Genomic DNA, 27,940 nt, shown 5'->3' on the forward strand with positions numbered 1-27,940 from the left:
CCAAAATCTATAGTATAATAGCTGTGTAGCTATTTATTACAGAAAAAAAATACTTTTGGCAGTATTTATATGTGCAATATATGTTCATCTTTTCTAGCTTTGATGAAAAATTTTGGAGTCCTAGTGAAAACTCAAGTTGCAATGAAAGCTGTCTTTCTGACAAAATTCTCCTTACACATTTTAGTAAACGTTGCCATAAGATAAAGTCTGCGATACTATTATTCGAGAAATGGAAGAGGAGGATGTGTCATTAACCTGTAAGTCATCACTTTTCAGTAATCTGTGATGTCACTGACCATGATGGCTACATTTAAAACTCTAGAGAGTTGGTTCATGAGGAAAACAAAAATCTGAAATGCTATCCTGCTTAAGGAAATGGCTGCTATGCAATATTTTTAAATGTTTATACTATTCCATAATCAAATGAGCCCATAGGTATTTACTGAGTATCTTTTCTTTGCTGAAGATTGTGTAATGCTGTGAAACACAAAAGTGAAGAAGAAACAGTTCCTGCTCTCAAAGAACTGACGTCTAGTGGGAGGCAGAGACAAGGAAATAAGCAATCACAATGAAGCATAACAAGCACTAGAAAAAGTAAAAGTTAAAAACAGAGTACTCTAAAACCACATAAAATTAGTATTATAGTCTAAGCTTGTAAATTCAAAAGATGCTCCATAGAGAAAGTGATGGTTAAACTTTTTTTTTGAATTTATTGATTTTGAGGTAGAGAGCAAGCTGGAGAGGGGCAGAGAGAGAGGGAGAGAGAATTCCAAGCAGGCTCTACACTGTCAGTGCAGAGCCCAATGTGGGGTGTGAACCCATGAACCATGAGATCATGAGCTGAGCCAAAGTTGATGCTTAACCAACTGAGCCACCCAGGCGCCCTGTGGCAACATTGTTAAGGAAGTTTTACTTGATAGTCCTGCCATCTGCCACAGTACTTCCCAGTGCCCAATACAGTTGTTCTTCCATAAATGGAAAAGCACCTAATATGTACCATTATCATAGAAATTACTACTAGCATTCAGAGCAGTGACATTGATATTATTGTTTATATGTCTGCCTTTATCCAATAAAAATTTTAAAGCTAGCTACGGAGTCTAGCACTGTGCATAAGACATAGATGCTTGTTTCTTTTTCTCTTTCCCTTTCTTCCCTTCCTGTCTGTCTGTGTCTCTCTCTTTCAAGATTTTATTTTTTCTGTGCCCAATGTGGAGCTCAAACTCGTAACCTCAAGATCAGGAGTTGCATGCTCTACTAACTGAGCCAGGCAGGTGCCCCAACATAGATGTTTTAATTAATCATCATCATTTTTGATTAATTGAGAATAAGAATTAGAATTTTGGCTTTCTTTCTTTCTTTTTCTCTTTCTTTCTTTCAAGATTTTATTTTTAAGTAATCTCTACACCTAATGTGGGGCTTGAACTCAAAACCCTGAGATCAAGAGTTGCACACTCTACCAACTAAGCCAGCCAGGCATCCCTACATTCTTAAATATATGGTCAGCAGAGTTCATCTGGGCTTTTTGAACATAGATATACTACTTTGTAATTGAAGTATTAGCTCTTGCCAGATCATTAGATTTTTCTTCAAAGAATATTTTATTGCCTGGATATTCGTCAAGAAAATGTAAAGTCAAAGCATCTTTTTAAGGTATAGCATAGTGACTATAGCATATTTGAAAGTTGCTAAAAGAGTAGGTCTTGAAAGTTCTCATCACAAAAACATTTGTAACTGTGTGTGGTGATGGATGTTAACTAGACTCACTGTGATTATCATTTCATAATATATACAAATAGTGAATCATTATGTTGTATACCTGAAACTAATATGCTATTTATGTCAATTATATTTCAAAACAAAATCTTCTTTAGGTGAATATTTTTAAAAGATGGAATGTAATTATGAAAGGTCAAAGGAAAAAGTACTGGTTTCATGTCTCGTTTTCTTATTGATTATATTAGTTTTGTGATTGAAATCAAATTGTATATACATCTGACAATAGACTTAGGTGTTTAGCTAAGTAATTTTCTGAAGTCAGTGCAACTTTTAATTACTTTGTTCAGGATTATCAGTCTGCAGTTTTACTGACTGGATTTGGATACATTTTACAGTGATTGTTGTTTTTTTTTTAATGGTATCAGTGCCTATAAAACTATTAGTTGAATAATAACAGCCTATTTTCTTTATTAAGCTAACCACTATGAAGTTTTCTCTGTGGGTGTGTGCCTTTGTTTTTATGTAGCTTTTTGTGCTCTTGTGCATATATATTGTGTTATGTTTATGAAGTGGTAAGTCTAGATTGTATTTTACACTTTTGGTTTTTTTAGATTCTATTTGAATTTGTTTAAACAAATTAACTTTACAGACATACATTATTTTAAAAATAATACTGTATTTCAAAGTGGCACTGCTTTGCTAAACTAGTACAGAATATTTTCAGTTTTTCTTTTATTAACTCATCTTTAGACATAGTAATTTATTACTAAATCTTTCCTTTTTTTAACGTTTATTTTGAGAAAGCATGAGGTGGGGAGAGGCAGGGAGAGAGGAAGAGAGAATCCCAAGCAGGCTCCCCAGTGTCAGCACAGAGCCTGATGTGGGGCTCGAACTCCAACTGTGAGATCCTAAGCTGAACGGAAGTCAAGAGTTGGCCGCTTAACCAACTGAGCCACTCAGGCACCCCACTAAATCTTTCTTTGATTTGTTCCTGATGTCAAAAAATGCTCTAAAACAGGTCACAGGTAGCAAACATCTACTATAGCTATTTTGCGAAATTAGTTGTTGTTTAGTTATTTTTAAAGCTTTTTTAAAAAAATGTTTATTTTTGAGGTGGGGGGAGGGGCAAGGAGAAAGGGGGACAGAGTATCCCAAATGGGCTCTGTGCTGACAGCAGAGAGCCCGGTGTGTGGTTCACATTCACAAACTGTGGGATCATGACCTGAGCTGAAGTCAGACACTTAATTGACTGAGCCACCCAGGTGCCCCCAATTGTTTTTAATCTGAAATTTTTTTGTTTTTAATGTGAAATTTTTTTTGTAGTTGAATCCATGTCTTAGAATTGGTATGAATTCTAGGGTTAATCTAATAAAAACTTAAAACTTCTAAATGGAATTGTTGATTTAACAACTTTAGTTTCTCAAAGTAATGATGATTGCTGGTAATTTTACTTGGAATAGATTAAAAACTGTGTTAAGTGCTTATTATCATTTATACCTCATTTAATCTTCTTATTAGCTCTATGAGGTGATGCCTTGGTTCACTAAAGGTAGATGGTACCGACTTCTGATGATAGGAATTGTTAACAAAAATTCAACCAAGTAAATTTTAAAGATCTAATTGGGTTTATTCATGGATTGGTCAGCATGCTGTCTAGAAAGGTGCTCCAGAGAGTACAGAAAGGCAAAGGTTTTTAAAAGCACGACAAGGAAGTTACAAACAGAAGAAAGGATGGGGTGCCTGGGTGGCTCAGTTGGTTGAGCATGCGACTTTGGCTCAGGTCATGATCTCGCAGTTCGTGGGTTCGAGCCCCGTGTCGGGCTCTGTGCTGACAGCTCAGAGCCTGGAGCCTGGTTCAGATTCTGTGTCTCTTTCTTTCTCTGCCCCTCCCCTGCTCATACTCTGTCTCTCTTGCAAAAGTAAATAAGCATTAAAAAATTAAAAAAAAAATAAACAGAAGAAAGGATTTTTTGGGGTAAGGTCACCTACCTTGGAGTGGGGAGAGGGTCTTATTAGGTTGATTATCTCATCTTCCTTTGGGGAATGGAGACAGGCCCATATTACCTCATTGGTGCTGACCAGTAAATTCCCGACTGTTTAAAACCACATTTCTGGGGGAGGCTGAAACTGCAATTAGTTGGATATTAAGCCCCAGTTTGGTGACTTGGCCCCAGCATAAATGACTCCATTTTGGGCCTGTGGTGTGGGTGACAGAATGGTGTGCTGTCAAGTCAGATAGCAGGGTCCTCCATGAAGACTCTGTGATGAGAGACTTGGTTCACTGAAAGATAAACAGTAGCAGTAGTCTGATAGCAAGAGTGGTCATGTTAGACAACAGTGGCTTCTTTGAAGTGGGAGATCCTGGGCCCAAATGGTACTGAGTGTTGTTCGAAAAGTCTAGGCTGCTGAGCTTGCTAAATTGTTAAACTTTCTTAGTGGTGCCCACGTGGTTTTCCTAGCAGTCATATATTTCAAATTCCAGTCATTTCATCAAGGAAAAATAATTTCAGTCTTGCCTTTGACCAATCAAAAAAATCCTTCGATATAAATGTTGATAGTGGTGATTTGGAATTCATGTTCATAAGTAGTCATTTCTGGAGAGCACAACTAACCATCTGAGGGTGTAGATTAAAATTAACTGGTACATATTAGATGGTACTATTAATACTGAAGATTTAATTTTTTTTTCAACAGCTGGACTAGCTAACATTTACTGAGCCTTGACCAAGTGCCAAGCACTTACTAAAGCTTTATATACATTGTCTCACTTAATCCTCACAGTATGCAGTGTGTAAAACTATGGTCAACATTACTTTTCAGTGTAATATTTTAAAGAGATAATGCAGTCATAGAATTCTGTGTATGTAAATTGTATGAGTCTTTCTCATCTCTGTTTCCTGTTTGCTCATTTCCCACTGCTTTCCCCACCCACCAAGAAATCACTGTTAATAATTTCCTATGCTTGGAGTTTGTGCATATTCAAGTAAATACATTTTTACTCTTTCCATTTTTCCATAAATAAAGCATACTAATAATATTTTTCATTTTGCTTTTTCAACTTTTTATAAGGTTTATTTTTTTAAGTAATCTTTACCCACAGCATGGGGTTTGAACCTACAACCCTGAGATCAAGAGTTGCATGCTCCACTGACTGAGCCAGCCAGGCACCCCTCAGGTTTTCAAGTTTTTATTAAAATCTTATACTAAAAAGTTAGACTACAATGAATCCATAAACCCACCACTTAGGTTTATCATTGTTAATATTTTGCTGTTTTTTGCTCATTTTGCATTTATGTATTATATGTATAAAATTTACATATATGACTATATATGCATATGTATGTATATGAGCAAAATGGACATACACGTATATTCTTTTTTTACCTAAGCTATTTGAAAGTAAATTATATATATCACAGTACTCCATCCATATTGTAAGATAAATTACCACCAGCCAATGAAGGATTTTAAGTAGTGGAGTGGAATGATTGGTTGTAATTACTTGGTGATGTGGAAGATGCCTTTAAAGATGATAAGACTAGAATCAGGGTCACCAATTAAGTGATTGTTTTATTGGTCAAGGTGGGAGGGAATAAGGACAGGAGTGGATTTGGTAGTACTTTATAGTGAATTGGACAGAAAAAGGAAAGTTAGCTGTTTACATTCTTTAGAGAAAATCTGGAAAAGATGTGTTTGTCAATCTTTTATAGGGTTCCCTTTTCTCTCCTGCCCCTAAATGAGCTGATAATGTTGTTAATGGGGGGAAGAAGTGAACATTTCTGTACACCCCACACTCCATGCCTGTTACTTAACAGGCTATGTAATTCTGCCACTCATTCTGTGAGTTATTATTATCCTTATTTTTGCAGATGAGGAAATTGAAATGCAGAATTGTGAAGTAATTTGTTCAAGATCATATTGCTCTTAAGTGGCAGATCTGAAGTTTTAACATGGGTCTGACTGATTTACTGAGTTACTACATGGCTGTTTTCCCAATTGTGTCATGAAGTTAAAAAAAAAAAAATTGTGATTTTTTTCTTCTAAATGTATTTGTAATTACTCTCAATCATGTAATCATTGACTTTAAGAAATTGCGTGCCCAAGAGTGCTAGGTTTGCTAAAGGACGGATACTTTATGAATTGAAGAATAAGCAGCACCTACCAACTAGCTTTCTCTTTGATGGTTATTGCTAGATGATGAGTGCTAGTCTGTTCAGTTTTCATGTCTTATAATTTCAGCACATTTTCTGTGATGGAATTTCATTTTAAAATATATTTATGATTCAAACATAATCCCAATGGTTTTATGGCAGTTAGAAGTTTTAAACCAAAAGATTCCTAAACTGGAGCAAATAAGCGACAAGTTGGAATACTTCAAAGTGAAGATAAATGAGGATAAAATACATTGCTTTTTTTTTTTCTTTTAAATTAGATAAGCTGTCCAAGATGAAACAGTAGCATTAAAGCTGGTGTGAAGCAAATTGTCTCTTGGCTTTTTGATCCGTTTTTTTTCTTTGAAGCTATAAGAAAATAAATCACGTGGCCCTTAAAGACCAAAAATGTGCTTTTTAAAAGGGACATCTTGATTCACTTGAAAATAGTAAACTCTCAATGTGTAATACTTCCAATCTCAAACAGTCAGAGTGAAACAGGCATTATACAACTTAAGTTCTCATATGGCATTCCCTAGAGAAGTACTTGAAAAGAGAATTGCTTATCAAGCTATATCAGTTAAGATACCAAACCCCACAATATCTGTGGCTAAAACTAACAGATTTATTTATTGTTCATGTTTCATATCCCTAGTGGGACAGCCAGAAGCTCTACTTCTCCACTGTTTGTCCTCACTGACCACTGTTGTTTTCTCTGACAGAGGAAAAAAGGCAATTGGTTTCTCTGACAGGGGAAAAGAGATAGGCAATTATGCACTGACTTTTAAAGCTACTAAATAGTGCCACTTCCTTTTCTTTCATTGGCTGAAATAAGTCACATGCCCACACCTAACTTTAGAGATGGTGGTGAAGTGTAATCTTGCCATATGCATGGAATGAGAACTAGAATACTGGGCACAACTGTAATGGTTCACACATAAGCCTTGTGAGGAACATAGAGAATTTTGTGTGGTTGATTAGTAGAATCTTTTTTTGTTTTGTTTGTTTGTTAAAGATAGTACCTCTGAAGTAAGAACTACTGTGATGAATTAAGGCTCTTGATGCTAAAAGGTAAATGAGGTAGGTAACCTCATTGAAAATGTCCAATAGTTACTTGACTAGAGTAGTCAGTTTGTTCATCCTGGGCTTGCTTTTCCTTGTGTTTTGTTCTTTATAATCATTGATATATTAAAGAAAATTTGCTCTATTGATAACATGAAAAGTATCAATTATTATTATGAAAAACATGTGTTGAATAATGGTGCCAAAGCAATGGTCTGAAAAATCACTAGGGTGGTAATTGGTATTAGTATGTTAATAAAGTATCACTTATTTCGTGTTACATAGACGTGCACTTGACATGCATATTTTTTTTTGAAAAAATTTTTAATGTTTGTTATTGAGAGACAGAGCATGAGCAGGGGAGGGGCAGAGAGAGAGGAGGAGACACAGAACCTGAAGCAGGCTCCAGACTCCCAGCTGTCAGCACAGTGCCCAAGGTGGGACTTGAACTCACCGCGAGACCATGACCTGAGCTGAAGTTGAACGCTTAACCAACTGAGCCACCCAGGCACCTCCAGACATGCATATTTTTTTTGGAAAATATGCTACCTGAGGCAGTACAGATGAGTAATCATATTGAAGTTCAACATCTTCAATTTGATCTTCTAAAAATTTGTGAAGAGATTGGTGTGCCTGGGTGGCTCAGTCAGTTGAACATCCAGCTCTAGGTTTCGGCTCAGATCATGATCATAGTTCATGAGTTCGAGCCCTACGTCAGGCTCTGTGCTGGGGAGCCTGCTTGGAACTCTCTGCCTCTCCCTCTCTCTCTGTCCTTTCCCTCCTCTCTCTCTCTCTCTCTCTCTCTCTCTCTCTCTCTCAAAATAATAAATAAAAACTTAAATGAAAATGTGTGAAGACATTGATTATATATAGACCTACGTACATACGTGAAGAAGCTTTCTCTAGGCAAAGCTATAAATCGGTAGCTTTGACAAACTTGTATGGGTGTATTCCTCTTTGTTAGTGGTGTAAACAAGGTAAACCGTTTCTTTACAAGGTGTATATTTTTAAAAATTGTAAAATTTACATAATACAAAGTTTACCATTTTAACCATTTTTAAGTGTAGTTCAGTGACCTAGGTACATTCATATTGTTGTGCAACCATCACTACTGTCACCTCCAGAACCTTTTTTCAACTTCTAAAACTAAAACTCTATACCCATTAAACAATTACTATCAATTCTCCTCTCCTCCCAGTCCCTGGCAACCACCATTCTACTTTTTGTTTTTATGAATATCACTACTCTACGTACTTCATATTGAGTGGAATCATACACTGTCCTTTTGTGACTGGCTTATATCACCTAGCATGTGATATAACCCTTTCTTTAGGGTTCCTCGGTGTTGTAGCATGTGTCAGAATATCCTTTCTTTTTAAGGGTATTTTGTTGTATGTATGTACTAAATTATTTTTTTAATATTTACTTTATGAGAGTGAGAGTGAGCATGTGCACAGGGGAAGGGCAGAGAAAGAGGGAGAGAATCCCAAGCAGGCTCTGTCCTGTCAGCACAGAGCCCAGTGGGGGGCTAACCATGAGATCATGACCTGAGCTGAAATCAAGAGTTGGACACTTAAGGGGTGCCTGGGCAGCTCAGTTGGTTAAACGTCTGACTTTGGCTCAGATCATGATCTCAACGGTTTGTGGGTTTGAGCCCCATGTCAGGCTCTGTGCTGACAGCTCAGAGCCTGGAGCCTATTTCACATTCTGTGTCTTCCTTTCTCTTCGCCCCTCCCCTGCTCATTCTCTCTCTCAGTGTGTCTCTCTCTCTCTCTCTCTCTCTCAAAAATAAACATTTAAAAAAGAAAAGAGTTGGACACTTAACCAACTAAGCCACCTAGGCACCCCTACACTAAATTATTTTTAATCCATTCATCCCATCTGTGGGTTTCTTCTGCCTTTTGGCTAATGTGAATAATGCTGCTCTAAACATTGGTGAACAAATATCTAGTCAGATCCTGCTTTCAGTTCTTCTAAATATATATCCAGAAGTAGAATTGCTAGATCATTTGGTAATTGTATTTCTAATTTTTTTTTTTTTTGTTTATGAATTGTCACACAGTTTTCCATAGCATCTACACTATTGTACATTCCCACCAGTGGTTCCATTTTCTCCACATCCTTGCTAGCACTTGCTCCTTCCTCCCTCCCTCCCTTCCCTCCCTTCCCTCCCTTCCCTCCCTTCCCTCCCTCCCTCCCTCCCTTCCTTCCTTCCTTCCTTCCTTCCTTCCTTCCTTCCCCTTTCTAATGAGTATGATGTATCTTTTGGTTTTGACTTGCATTTCCCTGATAATTAGTGGTGTGTTGAACAGTGGTTCATATGTTTATTGGCCTTTTGTGTATCTCCCTTTGAGAAATCTCTGTTAAGTCATTTTCTCATTTAAAAAAATATTTTAAATGTTTATTTTTGAGAGAGAGAGGCAGAGAGAGACAGAGGAGCTGAAACAGGCTCTGTGCTTAAACCCACGAACTTTGAGATCACGACCTGAGCCAAAGTTGATCGCTTAACCGACTAAGCCACCCAGGTGCCCCTATATTCTGGATATCCCTTGTCAGATATGTAATTTGCAAATACTTTCTCCAGCGAATTTCTTTTTCTCACTGAATTCTATTCCATTGTATGGCTCCACCACAGTTTACCAGTTGACCTATAGAAGGACATCTTGGTTACTTTCAGTTTTTGGCAATAATGAATAAAGCTGTGATAAATAATCCTTGTGCAGATTTTTGTGTAGACATATGCTTTCATTTCAATTGGGTAAATAACTCATAGCACAGTTGCTGGATTGTATGTTAAGTTTTGTAAGAAACTGCCAAACTGTGCTATAAAGTGGCTGTGCCGTTTGCATTCCCACTAGCATGAATGAGACTTCTTGTTGCTCCACATGCTTGTCAGTATTTGGGTGTTGTCAGTTTTTTGGATTTTAGCCATTCTAATAGGTGCATAGTGGCATCTCATTGTTTGAATTCAATTCCCTAATGAAATATGTTGAACAACTTTTCATATGATTATTTGCCATCTATATATCTTCTTTGGTGAGGTATCTATTCAGATCTTTTGCATACTTTAAAACTGGACCATTTTTTTTGTTGAATTTGGAGAGTTCTTTGTATGTTTAATGTTTATTTTTGACAGAGACAGAGCATGAGTGGGGGAGGGGCTGAGAGAGAGGGAGACACAGAATCTGAAGCAGGCTCCAGGGTTTATGCTGTCAGCACAAAGCCTGATGCGGGGCTCAAACCCACAAACTGTGAGATAATGACCTGAGCCAAAGTTGGATGCTCAATCCAATGGAGCCACCCAGGCACCCCTTTGTATGTTTTAGATTCAAATTCTTCATCAGATATGTGTTTTACAAATACTTTCTTCCAGTCTGTGCTTGTCTTTTTATTGTCTTAAAGCATCTTTTGCAGAGCAGAAGCTGTTAATTTTTAAAAAGTCCAACTCATCTATTTTTTCTTTCATGGATTTTGCTTTTAGTGCTGTATCTAAAAACTCAAAAGCAAACCAAGGTGCCTAGAGTTCTATGTTACCTTCTAGAAGCTTGATAGTTTTGCTTCTTCCATTTAGGTCTATGATCCAGTTTCAGTTAATTTTTGTGAACAGTGTAAGGTTAGTGGGTGGATAACTTTTTCTGTATGTGGATGTGTTGCAGTTCCACTTAATAGAAAGATTACCTTTTTTCCATTGGATTGTCTTTGCTCCTATCTCAAAGATTGGTTGATTATATTAGAGTAGTCTATTTCTGGGCTACTTATTGGTATGTTCTATTGATCTATTTGCTTATTCTTCTGCCAGTGCCATGCTATCTTGATTAGTGATGTGTGTAATGAATCTGAAATCAGTGTTTAGTCCTCTTACTTTGTTATTCTTTTTCAGTATTATGTGGACTATTTGGGGTCTTTTGTCTTTCTTTTTAAAAAAGGATTTTTTAAAAATGTTTATTTTTGAGAGAGAGCGTGTTTGTGCAGGTGAGCACGAGTGGGGGAGGGCAGAGAGAAAGAGAGGGATACATAGAATCCAAAGCAGGCTTCAGGCTCAGAGCTGTCAGCACAGAGCCTGACATGGGCTCGAACCCACAAGTCATGAGATCATGACCTGAGCCGAAGTCAGATGCTTAACCGACTAAGTCATCCAGGTGTCCTGTGTCTTTTGTCTTGCTTTCCACATGAATTTAGAATTCACTTGCCAATATCCATGAAATAACTTGATGGAATTTTGATTTGTTGTGTTGGATGTGTACATCAAGTTGGGGAGAATTGATGCCTTAACAGTATTGAGTCTTTCTATCCATGAACATGGAATGTACCTTCATTTATTTAGATATGTTGTGATCTTTCATCAGTTTTCTGGTTTTATTCATATAGATCTCATATGTATTTTGTTAGATTTACCCCTAAATATTTATTTTTTGATGCTAATGCAAATGTATTGCATTTTAAATATCAAATTCCAGTTATTCATTGCTAGTTGTATAAGAAGGCAGTTGGTTTTATGTATTAACATATCCCACAAATTGCTATTTAATTACTTTTTAGCTCTAGGTTGTTTTTTGATAATTCTTTGGGATTTTTCTTTACAGACAACGTTGTCCTCTATAAACTAGGACAGTGTTATATTTTGTATCCCAATATGTATACTTACTATTTCATTTTATTGTCTTATTGCCATTAGCTAAGACTTCCAATCCAGTGTTAAATAGGAGTAGCGAGAGGGGATATCCTGCCTTTTTCCCAGTCTTGGGAATAGTTACCTTTAAGTATGTTAGTTGTAGATTTCATGTATGTGTTCTTTATGAGTTTTGGAAGTTCCCCTCTGTTCCTAGTTTGATGAGAGTTTGTAGTATGCATGGGTGTTGGATTTGGTCAGATTTTTTTTATGTGACAGTATGATCACATGATTTTTCTTTTTTAGCATGTTGATGTACTGGATTACATCAGTTGATTTTCAAATACTGATCCAGTCTTGCATACCTGGAATAAATCCCATTTGGTCATGATATATAAATCTTTTTATACATTGTTGGATTCAGTGTGTGAATATTTTGTTGAGGATTTTTGCATGTGTTCATAAGAGATCATGGTCTATAGTTTTCCTTTTTTTAATGTGTGTGTGTGTGTGTGTCTTTCCCCCTTTGTGTTGGTATTAAGATAATGGTGATCTCATAGAATAAGTTAAAACATGTTCCCTTGCTTTTGTTTTCTGGAAAAGGTTGTAGAGAATAGCACTGTCTAGGCCTGGTGTTTGCTTTTTTTTTTTTTTTGGAATGTCATTAATTACTGATTCAATTTCTTTAACAGCTATAGGCCTAGTCAGGTTATGTCTCCTTGTGTGAGTTTTAGTAGTTTGTGTTTTTCAAATAATTAGTTTATTTCATCTAAGTTATTACATTTTTGGGCACAGAGGTATTTATAATATTTTTTATTATCCCTTTATTTTTAATTTTTTAATGTTTATTTTTTAAATTTTTTATTTTTTTAATTTTTTTTTTTTAACGTTTATTTATTTTTGAAACAGAGACAGAGCATGAATGGGGGAGGGGCAGAGAGAGAGGGAGACACAGAATCTGAAACAGGCTCCAGGCTCTGAGCCATCAGCACAGAGCCTGACTTGGGGCTTGAACTCACGAACCGCGAGATCCTGGCCTGAGCCGAAGTCAGACACTTAACCGACTGAGCCACCCAGGCGCCCCTAATGTTTATTTTTGAGACAGAGAGAGAGAGAGAGACAGACAGACAGACACACGGAGCATGAGTGGAGGAGGGGCAGAGAGAGAGGGAGACACAGAATCAGAAGCAGGCCCTAGGCTCTGAGCTATCAGCACAGAGCCTGACATGGGGCTCAACCCATGAACTGTGAGATCATGACCTGAGCCGAAGTTGGACACTTAACCAACTGAGCCATCCAGGCGCCCCAGCTGAGCCACCCAGGCGCCCCTATTTTTTATGGTCTCTTTAATATCTGTGGTGTCAATAGTGATGACACCTCTTTTGTTTTTGATACTGGTAACTTTTGTCTTCTCTCTTTTTTCTTGGTTAGCCTGGCCAGAGACTTATCAGTTCCTCTGATCTTTTTAAAGAACAGGTTTTGGTTTTGTTGATTTTTTTTTTTAACCAACTTCCTGTTTATAATTTCATTGATTTCTGCTGTAATTTTTATTATTTTTTTTTCTGTTTGCCTTAGTTTTATATTGCACTTTTCTAGTTCTTTTTCTTAAAAACTTGGATTATGGAATTTTGACTTTCTTTGTAATGTATGGGTTCAATGTTGTAAGTTTCTAAACACCCTATTTGCTGCATCCCACAGATTTTGAAAAGCTGTATTTTCATTTTCATTTAGTTCAAAATATTTTAAAATTTCTCTGAGACTTCTTTGACCCATAATTTATTTAGAGGTGTATTACTTAATCTCCAAATAATGAGGATTTTCCAGTTTTCTGTTATTGGTTTCTAGTTTAACTCCTTTTTTGACTACTGGCATACATTGTGTGATTTCTCTTTTAAATTTGTTAAGGTGTGTTTTATGGCTCAGAATGTGGCCTATCTTGGTGAATGTTCCATGTGAGCTTAGAAGGATGTGTATGCTGCTGTTGTTGGATGAAGTATTCTGTAAATGTCAATTAAATCCATTTGATTGATGGTGCTCTTCAGTTCAACTGTATCCTTACTGATATTCTGCTGGCTGGCTCTGTCAGTTACTGTTAGAAGAGTGTTGAAGTTTCCAACTACAATAAGGAATTTGTCTGTTTCTCCTTGTAGCTCTTTGGATTTTTGCAGCATATGTTTTGATATGCTCTTAGGCATATATACTTTAAGGAATGTTAATGTCGTCTTAGAAAATTGACTCTTTCTTATGATATAATACCCCTTATTAATTCCTGATAATTTTTTTAAAGTAATCTCTACACTCCATGTGAGGCTCAACTCATGACCCTGAGATCAAGAGTCTTTACCAATTAAGTCAGCCACATGCCCCTGTTCCTGATAATTTTCCTTGTTCTGAAGTCTAGTTTGTCTGAGATTAATATTGCTATTGCAGTAAGATTTGATTACTGTTAGCATGGTATGTCTTTCTCCATGTCTTCAACTTAAGAAATATATTTATTTATTTTGAGACAGCAGGGGAGGGGCAGAAGGTGGGAGGGGGGAGAGAGAGAATCCCAAGAAGACTCCGTCCTGTCAGCACAGAGCCTGACTCAGGGCTTGATCCCATGAACCCTTAGATCATGACCTGAGCCAAAATCAAGAGTTGGATGCTTATCCGATTGAGCCACCCAGGTGCCCTATCCATCTCTTTACTTTTAATCTGTCTGTGTTTCTGTATTTAAAATGGGTTTCCCTTAGGCAACATATAGTTGGTTCTTGGTTTTTTTAATCCACTCTGTCACATTTCCTCTTTCAGTTGGTATATTTATACCATTCCTAAAGTGATTATTGATATAGTTAGTGTTAATATCTACCATGTATATTTTTTCTGCTTTCTTTTTTTTTGAGGGGTGGTTTTTGCCTTGTTTTCTAAGAGTCCTTTATATATTCTAGATATTAGTGTTTTATCTGCTTTGTATGTTGTATTTATTATTTCTGATATTTCCTTTATTTTAGTTCATAGTACCTTCTGTTGTTCTGAAGTTATTTTTCTTTTCATGGTTTGTAGGTACTGTGCCATGTGTATTAGTTAAGAAAACTTTTCCATCCAATATATTTGATTTCAGTAATTTATATCCAAAACTGTGTGTGTGTGTGTGTGTGTGTGTGTGTGTGTGTGTGTGTGAGAGAGAGAGAGAGAGAGAGAGAGAGAGAGAGGGAGGGAGGGAGGGAGGGACACGGAGGCAGAATCCATTTGGAATTCTTTGGTAGATGATTTAACTATACAGGATTCAAACATTTTTCTTCCGTGAAAGGCTAGCCAGTTGTTTCAGTAATATTTATTAAATAGTCCATCCTTTAACCACTAATATGAAATTGCACTTTAATTGTATAATAGATTTACAAATCTATATTATCTGTTTTTGTACTCTGATCTGTACTGTTTATATGATACATGTCTGTGCCTGTGCTACTACCATATTTTAATTACTGTAGCATATTAGTTGGCAAGGCATATCCTACCTTCTAGTTGTTTTTCAAAACATTCTTAGTTATTTTTGTGAATTGTTTCTTCCCAATGAGAATCATCCAATAACATAAAAATTCGGTTAGAATTATTATATTTAACTTGTAGATTAATAATTGACATCTTTATGGTGAATTTGCTTCCAATTATTTACAAGACATTCTAAAGTACAGCAACTAAATTTCTTCCTTTAATGCATTTTAAACCAGTAGAATTACTCTTTATTGGCCAGTATAGCTCAAGGATTTGACCTTCTTAAATGTGAACTTTTCATATATTAATTGTGTTTTGTAATATAATTACTTTTATCACTATGACATCTATGTTTCTTATTCTCTTTATTTTCACCTCATTTATATTTATTTTGATAACCTGTTGTTATAAACTTGGGTATATTTATTTCTTTTTACATTTTCTATCATGCCCTCCAGTTTCTTCATTATCATCCTCCAAAACCTTGCCCACATTCTCCTTTTACTCCTCAGTTTCATTCCAAAGTCTGTTTATGTAAGCATAATTACCCTTATCCTTCTTGCACAAATCTTTCCTTCATCTGTTAGATGACTCTCAAAGGATTAGTTTGAGTTTTTGGCTTGAGTTGTGTCCAGAGGCACAACTGCTATTAGTCTGTGCTCCAAGTTCCACCTGACTTAGAAGAATGGGAAAAAAGATAACTGTAAGCAGGAGAAGGAGATTATTAATTTTTGCTCACCTGACCAGTGGAACACTTTAAGATAATATTAAGTCCTGTAGGTAAAGATTGGAAATTTTGTGATAAATCTGAATTAGAATCGAGGAACTTATTTATGAGTAGATTATAAACTATTTTCACTGTTACTTCCACTGAACTTAACCAGAGCATTTGTAGTATCCTTGATTTTCCTTTCACTCCACATGTTTTCCGAGAATATTAAAATGGTCGCTTGACCCTTCATCTTTATTTTTTCCATTAACAGTTAGTTCTTGCTTGCTTCTGTCTAGTGAGTACAATATGATGACAGTTTAAGTTTTCGCTATTGATTCAAGACCTTGAAAGGCTTCAAGATCATTAACTTGAAGGTGATTGACCCAAATGCCAACATATTTGAAATCTGAGATAATTATTGTGACATAGAAAATGTGTACACATTTTTATTTTAATGTTTCAGTTAGAATTCTTAGTAACATTTTCTTACGATTTAATACTTCTTTATGGAACTAAACACTTTCTGATTTAATGTGAATTTGGATTAATTCAATTTCCAGTAAATTGACAATTAAAAATTGGTTTATTCAGAAGGTTAAGGATTTGATTCCTTAATAATTTCTATAAGATTAAGAATTTAACTTTGTCTAGAAGTTGAACAGATCATTTCTGATCTTTTGAAGTTACTGGTTCAATTTTAATGTTTATAACATCATCTTCAATTATTTGTAGGGATGTTTTCATTCTCTATAGTTGGACACAAACTATCCCAATACTCAGTTGCTTAAAACAAAAACAGTCATTTGTTTTGCTCACAAATCTGCATTTTAGGCAGGGTTTGGCAGGCATGTTTGTCTGTGTTCCATGTGGTGTCTGCTAGGATTCTCAAATTGGGCTAGAGGATCATTCACATAGCTGGCAAAGTGACATTGATTATTGATTTTTCCTGACGTGGATCTCTCTGTGGGCACCTTGGACTTCCTTACAACATGGTGGGTGGGTTCCAAGAGTGAATATCCCAAGAAGCCATGTTCTAAGAGACAGGAAATGAAAACTACTAGTTTTTTAAGGCCTGGGTCTAGAAACACACATATTTTCACTTCTGTATTATATTGATCAAGCAGTCATAGGGTTCAGATTCTAGGAATAGGGAACCTGCAGCTCTTGGTGGGAGGGAGGAGAGTCAAAGAAATTTGGAGTCGTGTTGTCTTTCTTTCGTTCGTTCATTCGTTCGTTCATTTATTTATTTTGAGAGAGAGCTTGTATGTGCACACACGAGCTGGGAAGAGACAGAGGGGGAGAGAGAGAAAACCCCAGGGAGGCTCTGTGCTAACCAACTGGGGCTCTATCCCAAGAGCCATGAGAGCATGACTTTAGCCAAAATCAAGTGTCTGATGCTTAACCCACTGAGCCACTCAGGCACCTCATGGTGCCATGTTTTCAAAGTGCTACAAGGGTTATGGGAATTTTACTATTCTTAGTTGATAAAGTTAATTTGTTTCAAAGGGAGAATAGTGTTAGTACTTTGAATCAGTAATGTTTATTCTTATTTAGATATTTTCCAATGCAACTGGTTTCTTTTTATCTTTTCACCATTAAGGCTTTTTGAAGAGTATATTTTAAAGTAATAAAAACAATATTTGCAAGATCTATGTGAGGAAAATTACAAAACTCCAACCAAAGAAATCAAAGATCCTAGTAAATATATATGGACAGGAAGACTCAATAATGTTAAGATGCCAGTTCTTCCCAACTTAATTGGTGGATTCAGCACAATCCCAGTCAAAACCTCAGCAAGCTATATTGTGAATATCAAGAAACTGATTCTAAGCTTATATAGAAAGACAAAAGACCTCAAATATTCAGTGTAATAGTGAAGAAGAATAACAAAGTTATAGGTCTGATCCTGACTTTAGTGATCAAGACAGTGTGGAACTGGTGAAGAATAGACCAATAGATCAATGGATAGAATTGGTAATACAAATTTCAACATTTCAACACAAATAGATTACTGATCTTTGAGATAGGAGCAAAGACAATCCAAAGGAAAAAATAATCTTTTTATTAAGTGGAACTGCAACATGTCCACATAATCTACCCACTGACCTTACACCATTCACAAAAATTAACTCAAATGGATCATAGACCTACATGGAAGAAGCATAACTATCAAGCTTCTAGAAGATAACATAAAACTCTATGTACCTTGGTTTGCTTTTGAGTTTTTAAATACAGCACTAAAAGCAAAATCCATTAAAGAAAAAATAGATGAGCTGGACTTTATTAAAATTAATGATCATGACTTGAGCTGAAATCAAGGAGTTGGATGCTTAACTGACTGAGCCACCTGGGTGCCCTTAATTTTTTTCTTACAATATATAGATTTAGTTAAAAGGATTCAGAATGTTTTTATTGTCATGTTATTCTCTTAACGATTTACAGAGTAAATAGATTTTTTTTTTTTTCCGAGAGAGAGAGAGAGAGAGAGAGAGAGAGAGAGAGTTGCATACAGGGGAGGGGCAGATAGAGAGGGAAAGAGAGAATCCCAGTCAGGCTCCACACCCAACGGGGCTAGATCTTATGACCATGAGATCATGACCTGAGCTGAAATCCAGTCCTAGCTGTTCCCCCTGCCCCCAGAGTAAATAGATTTTTGAAAGTGCTAATTATACTACTTTAATTTAACAACCAGAACATATATTTTAACTATTTGTATAAAAATATAAAATAATTTCCATTTAGACGTATTTCGTGAATATGTATTTCTGAGCAGGGTATTTAAAGTAATAGCTAATTATTAATTTTGGGAAATAACTGACATTTAAAAATATATGTTCATAAAGCAAAAAAATCTCTATTATCAGTTAATAATCATGCTATTAGTAGGTGGATTTTCTATAAAGCTGTGTATACCATAGCTGTTGAAAGTTGAACATGAAGTTTTGCATCAGGAATTAGTATTTATGTTGTGTCAGAATTATGGTGATTATACTTTATTTGAAAAAGAAAGAACTCAATACTGTATATTCTATTGGTTTTGAAGTTTGAGTCACAATTGTAGGTGCTAACTTTCGAAAAAGAAATCTACATTGGATGGCTTAATATTTTGGAAAAATCTCAAATGTTAACTTGTCACAATCCGTGACAGCTCTGACATTCATTAGTATAAACTACAGTGTGTACATGAAATTAAAAAAACCTGTTTTAGGTAATTTCTTTCAGGTGAGGTTGGGATGATGCTAATATAAAGGAATTAGATTTGGTGCCCATTATATTTCTGAGTTAATATTTCTATTTTAACTATTTAGAATTTCTTCAGTTCTGTGAATGGGATATGGGACTAGACTAATAACTAGTTAACTAATAAACCAAACTGTTAGTTAACATGATCATACCAATCATTTCTATTTAAATTACTTTTGTTTTTAAATTAAAATGAAGAAACTTTTTGTTAACATGATATAATTTTACGGTTACTTTAGGCCATTAAGAATATGATTGAGATTTTTCTTTTTCTTTCTGATGCCATCATTTAAGAATCAGTATTCCAGAAGAGTTGATACAGCTTTGCATTTTTCTTCCTGGTAGTGACAAACCAGCTACTATAGACTCACAGTGTTCAGTACTTGTCATTGACAGCCTTTCTGTGACAGAGAGTCTATAGACTGACATAAAGTGCAGCCTGTTGTGAACTCCTAAGTGAGTCTGCCAGAAACTCAGCAGATAGAACTAATTGGGGAGGAAAGGATTTTTGTGCCTTCTCTTTCTTTCTGTTCTTTTTGTTTTGTAAGATAGATATTGTTAGTAGCTTGTTTATGTAAGATTTTTCTGCCTCTCTTTTCTCATTGCACGGATCATTTTTTAACTTAAAGTCTTGCACTGCAGGTCATTAAGCACTTCCACATGGAGGCTGGCACAGGACCCAGCTCGAGACGCACAGCTCATAACAGTTGATGAAAAATTGGTAAGAATTTTCTACTGTACACGGCTGTGATTCTGCCTTCAGGGTTATTTTTGTATAACAGCTTTTCAGTATCGTGTTCTGGGTTCTTCTAGGAAAATGATTTGAATTTAAATTTCTAGATTGTGTGTAAATTTTAAGAAGAAATTTTCATCACAAAAAGATAAAGACAATTTGTGTTAAGTGTAATACACAAATATTAAGTCATATAAAGATATTAAGAGGTTAAAATGGCAAAAGGCTTCATTTTTGTGGTGTTTATAAGTAGCAATCAGAACATTTTAATTTAACAAATACAAATTGAGTATACATATGAATGAATATGTAATTTTTATTTTCTCAGCTACACTCCTGTTTAAATTGTAAGACACCAGGTGGTACCTAAAATTAAGTATATTGGGTTTTTATGGGACCAGTTATTGTATTGTTATTATATGTATATATGTACACACAAATTGCATTTCTACATTATGCATGAGAGGTTACAACTAGCAACAAATAATACTCTGTTAATCAGTAGCAGATAGAATTTGGTAACTGTCACTTGTAAAATTTTTCAATGTGTGCTGTTACTTTAGATACAACTTCTTGTTTATACCTATATTGTAAAATAGCATACATTTTGTAAAGTCTCTAATACTTATAAAAATGTGTAATAGTGTAAGCATACTTCTCATTTTTTATCTGGTTTACCATTATCAAATGTGTGGGTATCTTTCTTAACTACTTTTCCTCCAATTGTACATTCTTTTATCACTCAGTAAGCAAAATTTAATTTTTCATTTTTTTAAATGTTTATTTTGAGAGAGAGAGAGAGAGAGCATGCACCTGAGCAGAGTAAGGGCAGAGAGAGAGAGAGAGTCCCAGGCAGGTTCCATGATCAGTGCGGAGTCCATCTTAGGGCTTGATCTCATGATTGTGAGACCATGACCTGAGCTGCTTAACAGACTGAGCCACCCAGGCACCCCAGCATAATTTATTTTATTTTATTTTATTTTTTTTTTAAATTTTTTTAACGTTTATTTATTTTTGAGACATAGAGAGAGCATGAACGGGGGAGGGTCAGAGAGAGAGGGAGACACAGAATCTGAAACAGGCTCCAGGCTCTGAGCAGTCAGCACAGAGCCCGACGCGGGGCTCGAACTCAGGGACCGCGAGATCATGACCTGAGCCGAAGTCGGCCACCTAACCGACTGAGCCACCCAGGTGCCCCAGCATAATTTAAATAATAGGTCACACTTAAAAATGATCTAAACACCATTTATACCATTAGAGATATTAACAGATACATAAACAAATGAGTTAACAGACAAGGGACAGATAGTTTGGAAAACTCACATGTCAGGCTTAAGGCTGGTTGGTTTTATCTTTAAACTGTCTCTATCTGCTTGCTCACATTGCCTTCATCTTGGTCTAGGCTAGCATCATCTTTCACTTAGATTGCTACAGTAGTTTTTAAATTGATCTCTATAGATATTTCAATCTTCCTTTAATTCATTTTCCAAAGGATAATCAGAACAGACTTTTTTAACTGCTGTTTTTGTCACTTCTTGTGTGTAAAATCCATTGGTTTTCTTACTGACCTAGAAGTTAACATTAAAATCCTTACATGGTTCTTGAGGTCTTGCATGATTTAAGACCTGCCTTCCTCTCGAGGTTTATCTTGTAACACTGTCTTTTATACTCTGTGCTCTAGCCACACCAAGCCTGGAACTTGTTTTCCTGTTTTGGGGCATTCACATTCCAGTTCATTCTGCCTAGAGGCTTTTCACCAATCCCTTAGTTCTTCAACCAGGGGCCATCTACTTATTCTTCAAATAGTAGTCGAACACCACTTGCTTAGTCAAGTATAAAAGAAGTGAGAGAGGTATGTGTGAGAGGAGGATGAATTACCCATGTCATGGGTTCATTAATTAACGACAGTACTGCTTGAATTTTTCCAATGACTATCTTCTAAGCACCAAGAGACTGGCTTCTTGTTCTAATATTATGGGGTTTACTCTCTATAATAAATTTTCAAATTTTATAGAGTTTATTAGTAATGCTTCTGAGTTCTCTTCTTTCTGGTTGGAAGAATGAGTGAGGTAGCAATCTGTTGTTCTAAACAAGATGCTATGAATCCTACCAGAGAGGTTTACAGACCGCTTTGAGTTTTGCATTTTTTATCTCATATCAGTTGCATACTTTCAATGAATCTTCTTACCCTGTGTAGATTTTTCTCAGCTTTGTTATGTCTTGAAGTGCATTAGTGAAAATGTCAGTATGGTATTCCAGCTGAAATCAATTCAAGTCTTACACATAAATTATTCATAGCTATTGAAGTAATATTTGAACAGATAATTCAAACCTATAGGTAATTTTCAAACCTGAGGTTTAGCCATTGATTTCGGTTTAAATTAAAATGCTGTATTAAATACTCAAATAGGTAACATAACGCTGATAGGGGTTTCAGTCTTCTTGTTCCTACACATTACTAGATGTTTCAGTTGATAGAGTAATGACATGACCACTGACTGAAGGGTACTTCCAGAAATATTGAGCAATTGGACTTGATTATATATGCATTTTGAATAAGAATGATTCATTCCAAGACCCACAGTACATGCCTGAAACTATGGATAATACCATATATGCTGTATATGCTATGTTTTTCCTATACATACATACCTATGATAAAGTTTAACTTAGAAATTAGGCACAGTAAGAAATTAACAACAACAATAATAAAATAGAACAATTGTAACAATATACTAATAAAAGTTATGTGAATGTGGTCTCTCTCTCTTGTGATGATGTGAGATGACAAGATGCTTACGTGGTGAGATGAAGTCAGGTGAATGATACAGGCTTTGTGATGTAGCATTTGGCTAACATTGACCTTTAGATATGTTAGAAGGACAATCACTAGCTTTCTTCTTCTTCTTTCTTCTTCTTTTATGTTAGTACAAGCAGGGGAGGGGCAGAGAGAGGGGGAGAGAGAGAATCCCAAGCAGGATCCATGCTGTCAGCACAGGGTCGCATGCAGGTCTCAATCTCAGGAACTGTGAATCATGACCTCAGCCGAAACCGAGTCAGATGCTTAACTCACTGAGCCACCCAGGTGCCCTGAGAATCACTAGCTTTCGGACTGTGGTTGACTGTAGGTAACTGAAACTGCAGAAAGCAAAACTGTAGATAGGGTGGTGTGGGGGTGGGGTATCTTCTGTATATTAACATTAATGATAAGAATATTTCAAAAATGTTAAGTAAATATAAGTATTTTAGAAGGAGATGTGGAAGCAGCATTTTAACATGATATGTAATGTAAACCAATTTATTAGCTAAGTATACCATCTTCATTAACTGCTCAACACAAGATTACTGTTATATTTGTACCCGAAATTGGATGAAAGCTAAAATCTTAATGTAAGGTAAGCTAATTGGCCATTATCATGATTTCTATTGGATATTCTTATATAATGTATTAAAATTAATACAGGTGATAACCTATTATAGCCGAGGGCTTTAGCATATGGACTAAGCTTAGTTGAGGATAAATTTTTGTGGTTATTGTAAAATGGATCCTAGGAATTTAAAACCAGAGGATAACTTTATTTTTTTTTTTTAATTTTTTTTTAACGTGTATTGATTTTTGAGACAGAGAGAGACAGAGCATGAATGGGGGAGGGTCAGAGAGAGGGAGACACAGAATCCGAAACAGGCTCCAGGCTCCGAGCTGTCAGCACAGAGCCGGACGTGGGACTCAAACTCATAGACCGCAAGATCATGACCTGAGCCGAAGTCAGCCGCTTAACCGACTGAGCCACCCAGGCGCCCCAAACCAGAGGATAACTTTAAATGTTACCTAGTTTTATTCCTGAATCCAATTATTTCTCGTTTGAAAGATTGTTCAACCTTTTATTCAAGATAAATTGTATGGGGAAATCCAGTAAGTAATTAACTAGATAAAAGCTGAACTGTTGGAGGGTAAGGGTTGGGAACATGAAGGAAGACTTGTAAACTTTCCCCAAGACTGCCTTCTTGGGTAACTTCATAGAGTGAGATTTGGAAAGATAATTTAATCTTCTGTCCTTTTTATTAGACCAAACAACTTGTTCTCAAACTTCTGTTTTAAAAATTTCCAGTTAACTGGTTCTCATTTCTTTTGAGGTTACTCTTTATATTACTCATCAGCCATAATTATTAGAAAGCGATTTATTACTGAGAAAAAATAGTCTTTACAACAAATGAAGATGGAACAATTGTATACCCAAATGCAAAACAAAACAAAAACCTTCATCTATACTGTGTACCATATGCAAAAAGTAACTCAGACTTCTGAATGTAAACTCATAGTTCTAAATGTAAAACTAGAAATTTTAAAACTTCTAGAAAACAATGTAGGAGAAGCTCTCTATAACTTTGTGTTACGCGTATATTTTATAGATACAAACTAAATCCATTTTTTAAAAAATTATGAAGTTGTGTTTCCTTACAATTAGAAATTTCTGCTCTTTGAAAGACATTGTTAAGAGACAGAAAAGACAAGGCACAGACTAGGAGAAAATATTTACAAAACATACCTGATAGAGGAGTTGTATCCAGACACTAAACAACACTTACAACTACAGGATCTCATGGTTGGTGAGTTTGAGCCCTGTGTCAGGCTCCGTGCTGAACGAGCAGAGCCTGCTTGGGATTCTCTGTCTCCCTTTCTCTCTGCTTCTGTCTCTCTCTCTCTAAGATAAATAAATAAACAAAACATTAAAAAAAAAAAAACCTACAGTGAGATACCACTATACCGTGATATACACCATACAGTATACATTGAATGGCTTAAAAAAATTGCCATACCAAGTGCTAGCAAGGATGCAGAGCTACTGGAACTCGCATGCAGTGCTGGTGGGAATGCAAAATGGTACAGCCGTTTTGGAAAACAGTGTGGTAGTTTCTTACAAAGTTAAATATATACTTATCATATAACCCAGCAGTCCCACTTCTCAGTGTTTACTCAAGTGAAATGAAATCTTACGTTCATATAAAATCCTTCATGCAAATGTTTTTAATAGCTTTATTTATAATTCCAACAACTAGAAACACCCCAACTATACTTCAGTATACCTATACAATAGACTTTTCCTCACCAGTTAGTAGCAAATGTGGGTGAATCTCTAGTGCATTATGTTAAGTAAAAGGAGCCAGACTCACAGGCTGCCTACTGTGTGATTCCATTTATTTGACATGCTAGAACAGGCAAAACTCTAGGGACAAAAAATTGATCATTGGTTGTCAAGGTTGGGTGTTGGAGGAGGAATACACTAAAAAGGGCATTAGGAAATTTGAATGGGGTGATGGAACTATTCTATATGTTGATTATGGTGTTCTTTTTAAAAAATCCTTATTTATATTGATTTGTTTAAAAAAACCCATGTAACCGAACACTTTAAAGGATTAATTTTATTGTTTATAAATTGTATCTTAGTTTTTAAAACAAATATTTATTTTTGAGTAGAGAGAGAGAGAGCACACTTGTGCTCACAAGCGGGGGAGGGGCAGAGAGAGGGGGAAACACAGAAACTGAAGCAGGCTCCAGGCTCTGAGCTGGCAGCACAGAGCCTGACGTGGGGCTCAGACTCATGAACTGTGAGATGGTGACCTGAGCCGAAGTTGGACGTTTAACCGACTGAGCCACCCAGGTGCCCCATCTCAGTTTTTTAAAACGGAGAAAGAGTGTTTCTTGATTTGGTGCTAATATACTTCTTTCTAACTAATATCCATTGGTTCAAGGTCTGCCCTATTATATAGGACATGCCATTTTTTTTACATGACAGCCTTCTGTATACATGAAAACAGCTCTGGCCATCCTAAATCTGTGGTTCTGAAAGAGTGGTCTGGGCAAGGTGGGGATGGGGAGTAGCCCAAGACCCTTAAGAGTCCACAAATCAAACTATTTTTGTAACTATACAAAGATTATATTTTCCCTTTTCACTGTGTTGACACTGACACTTAAGATACAGAAGTAGTTGTGTTACATCTGTGGTACTAGTCATTTTATTCACTTTCTTGCATTCGAGATTAAAAAAAAAACAACTAGTTTGACTTAATGTCCTTGATTAATCAGCAAAAATTTTTAATTAAAAAATTTCAATGCTGCAAATGCAGCTTTTTTTTCTTTTACATACACATCTTTTTATGTTCCATGTAACAAAACAAGTCGTACGCATAAAACACTTCTGCTGTATACCTAAGTTGTCTCGAGGCAAAGCACCTGTATGGTTGAGTTGCTTTTGCAAACTGAATCTAGCCACTTTTTTCATGGAACACCTTTTAAGTAAAAAAACAGCAACAGATGACAGATGAACTATGGTTTTTTAGTCTTCCGTACATGGCAGACATTTTCTCAAAAGCTAACTTCAACAAAGTGTTGCCCATGATAAACTTCAAGCTTTCAAATGAAAATTAGAATTTTTGTAGAACTTGATTCTGCCACTGATCTGATTGAGCTTGACATCTTTCCATTACTTAAAGAGTGTTCTAATAGGATTGGTGGTAGTGTTAATGAATGTGATTTTTAAAATATTGTGTAATGAAATATGCTAACATTTGGAAGATCTGCATACTTCTATGAAATAGTATTTTCCATATGGCCAGTGTATGATTTTATAAAATCATGCGTGGGTAAAAGTTTCATGTAAAGTGCAGGAAAGAATAATGAATTTAATGTAACTAAGTGAAAAAATATTAAAGCTATTAAAATATTGCTCGTTTTTCTAATTACATATTTGAGGATAAATTTTCTTCATTTATTGAAACCAAGACAACTTAGCATAACTGTTTGAATTAGGAGCAGATGTTAGAATTTAGCTGTCTTTTATTAAGCTGGATATTAGATATTTTAAAAAATGCAAATCATTGCAACTCTTAGTTTTTGAAAAGGTAGTTATTTTTCATTGTAATTATAATGTTATTTATGTAAGTATGTATTCAGTTTATTTTATTTATTTATTAAAAAAAAATTTTTTTTAAACGTTTATTTATTTTTGAGACAGAGAGAGACACAGCATGAACGGGGGAGGGTCAGAGAGAGAGGGAGACACAGAATCTGAAACAGGCTTCAGGCTCTGAGCAGTCAGCACAGAGCCCGACGTGGGGCTTGAACTCACGGACCGCGAGATCATGACCTGAGCCGAAGTCAGACGCATAACCGACTGAGCCACCCAGGCGCCCCTGTATTCAGTTTATTTTAAATTAAGTATATATTTTTCTCCATTTTATTTATTTATTTTTTTAATGTTTTATTTATTTTTGAGACAGGGAGAGACAGAGCATGAACAGGGGAGGGTCAGAGAGAGGGAGACACAGAATCTGAAACAGGCTCCAGGCTCTGAGCTGTCAGCACAGAGCCCGACACGGGGCTCGAACTCACGGACCGCGAGATCATGACCCGAGCCAAAGTTGGCCGCTTAACCGACTGAGCCACCCAGGCGCCCCTATTTTTCTCCATTTTAATTAAAAAACATTTTTTTTTAATGTTTATTCATTTTTGAGAGAGACAACACAGAGCATGAGCAGAGGAGGGTCAGAGAGAGAGGGACACACAGAATCTGAAGCAGGCACTAGGCTTCGAGCTGTCAGCCCAGAGCCCATTGCTGGGCTCGAACTCACAAACAGAGAGATCAGACGTGAGCCAACTGAGCCGACCTCCGATGCCCAACCGACTGAGCCACCCAGGCGCCCCTCCATTTTAATTTTTTTTTATGGTGAATATCTAGATACATTTCACATAAGTGAGACCTTGTTGGGGTCTCAGTAATTTTAAATATATAAAGGAGTCCTGAGACCGAAATAATCATATCCTAAGTCTTTTCTGGGTTAAACATCCTGAGGGCTTTGATTCCTTTCACATGAGTTCCAGTTAATTCATCATCTTGATTACTTTCCAGTTTGACCGAATCCCTTTTAAATGTTGCTGCCAAGATTTCTTATGATACTCCAGATGTATGGTGCAAGGTATGGCAGGGATTATCCCTATTCCTTTTAGTCTTAGCAGTTCTAGTAAGGAAACTCAAAATTTAGGTTCTCATACTTCTTCCTTAATGTGGATTTCATGGAGAACTAAAACTCAGATCCTTTTTTATTTGTACTGTTATCAAGTCATATTTCTTTCATCTTAAATATATGCTGTTTTTATTTTCAACTAATATTCTTAGATGAGCTCAAACAGCATGTTCCCAAGTGAAGCTTAATTTTTTTCTTTCTTCTTTTTTTTG

General features: G+C 36.0%; 1 protein-coding gene across 2 annotated transcripts in view; it reads left to right on the top strand.

Annotated features, from left to right (window-relative positions):
* Window positions 1–27,940, top strand: part of NDUFS4 (NADH:ubiquinone oxidoreductase subunit S4) — a 112,785-nt gene that overhangs the window by 20,401 nt on the left and 64,444 nt on the right. For both annotated transcript variants that reach the window (XM_060634596.2, XM_060634597.1), the window contains exon 2: window positions 19,616–19,694. In XM_060634596.2, coding sequence (XP_060490579.1) covers window positions 19,616–19,694 — 79 coding nt within the window. The remainder of the gene's footprint in view (window positions 1–19,615; window positions 19,695–27,940) is intronic.

The sequence above is a fragment of the Panthera onca genome, chromosome A1, assembly GCF_046562875.1.
Source record: "Panthera onca isolate mPanOnc1 chromosome A1, mPanOnc1 haplotype 2, whole genome shotgun sequence".
Classification (NCBI taxonomy): Eukaryota; Metazoa; Chordata; class Mammalia; order Carnivora; family Felidae; genus Panthera; species Panthera onca.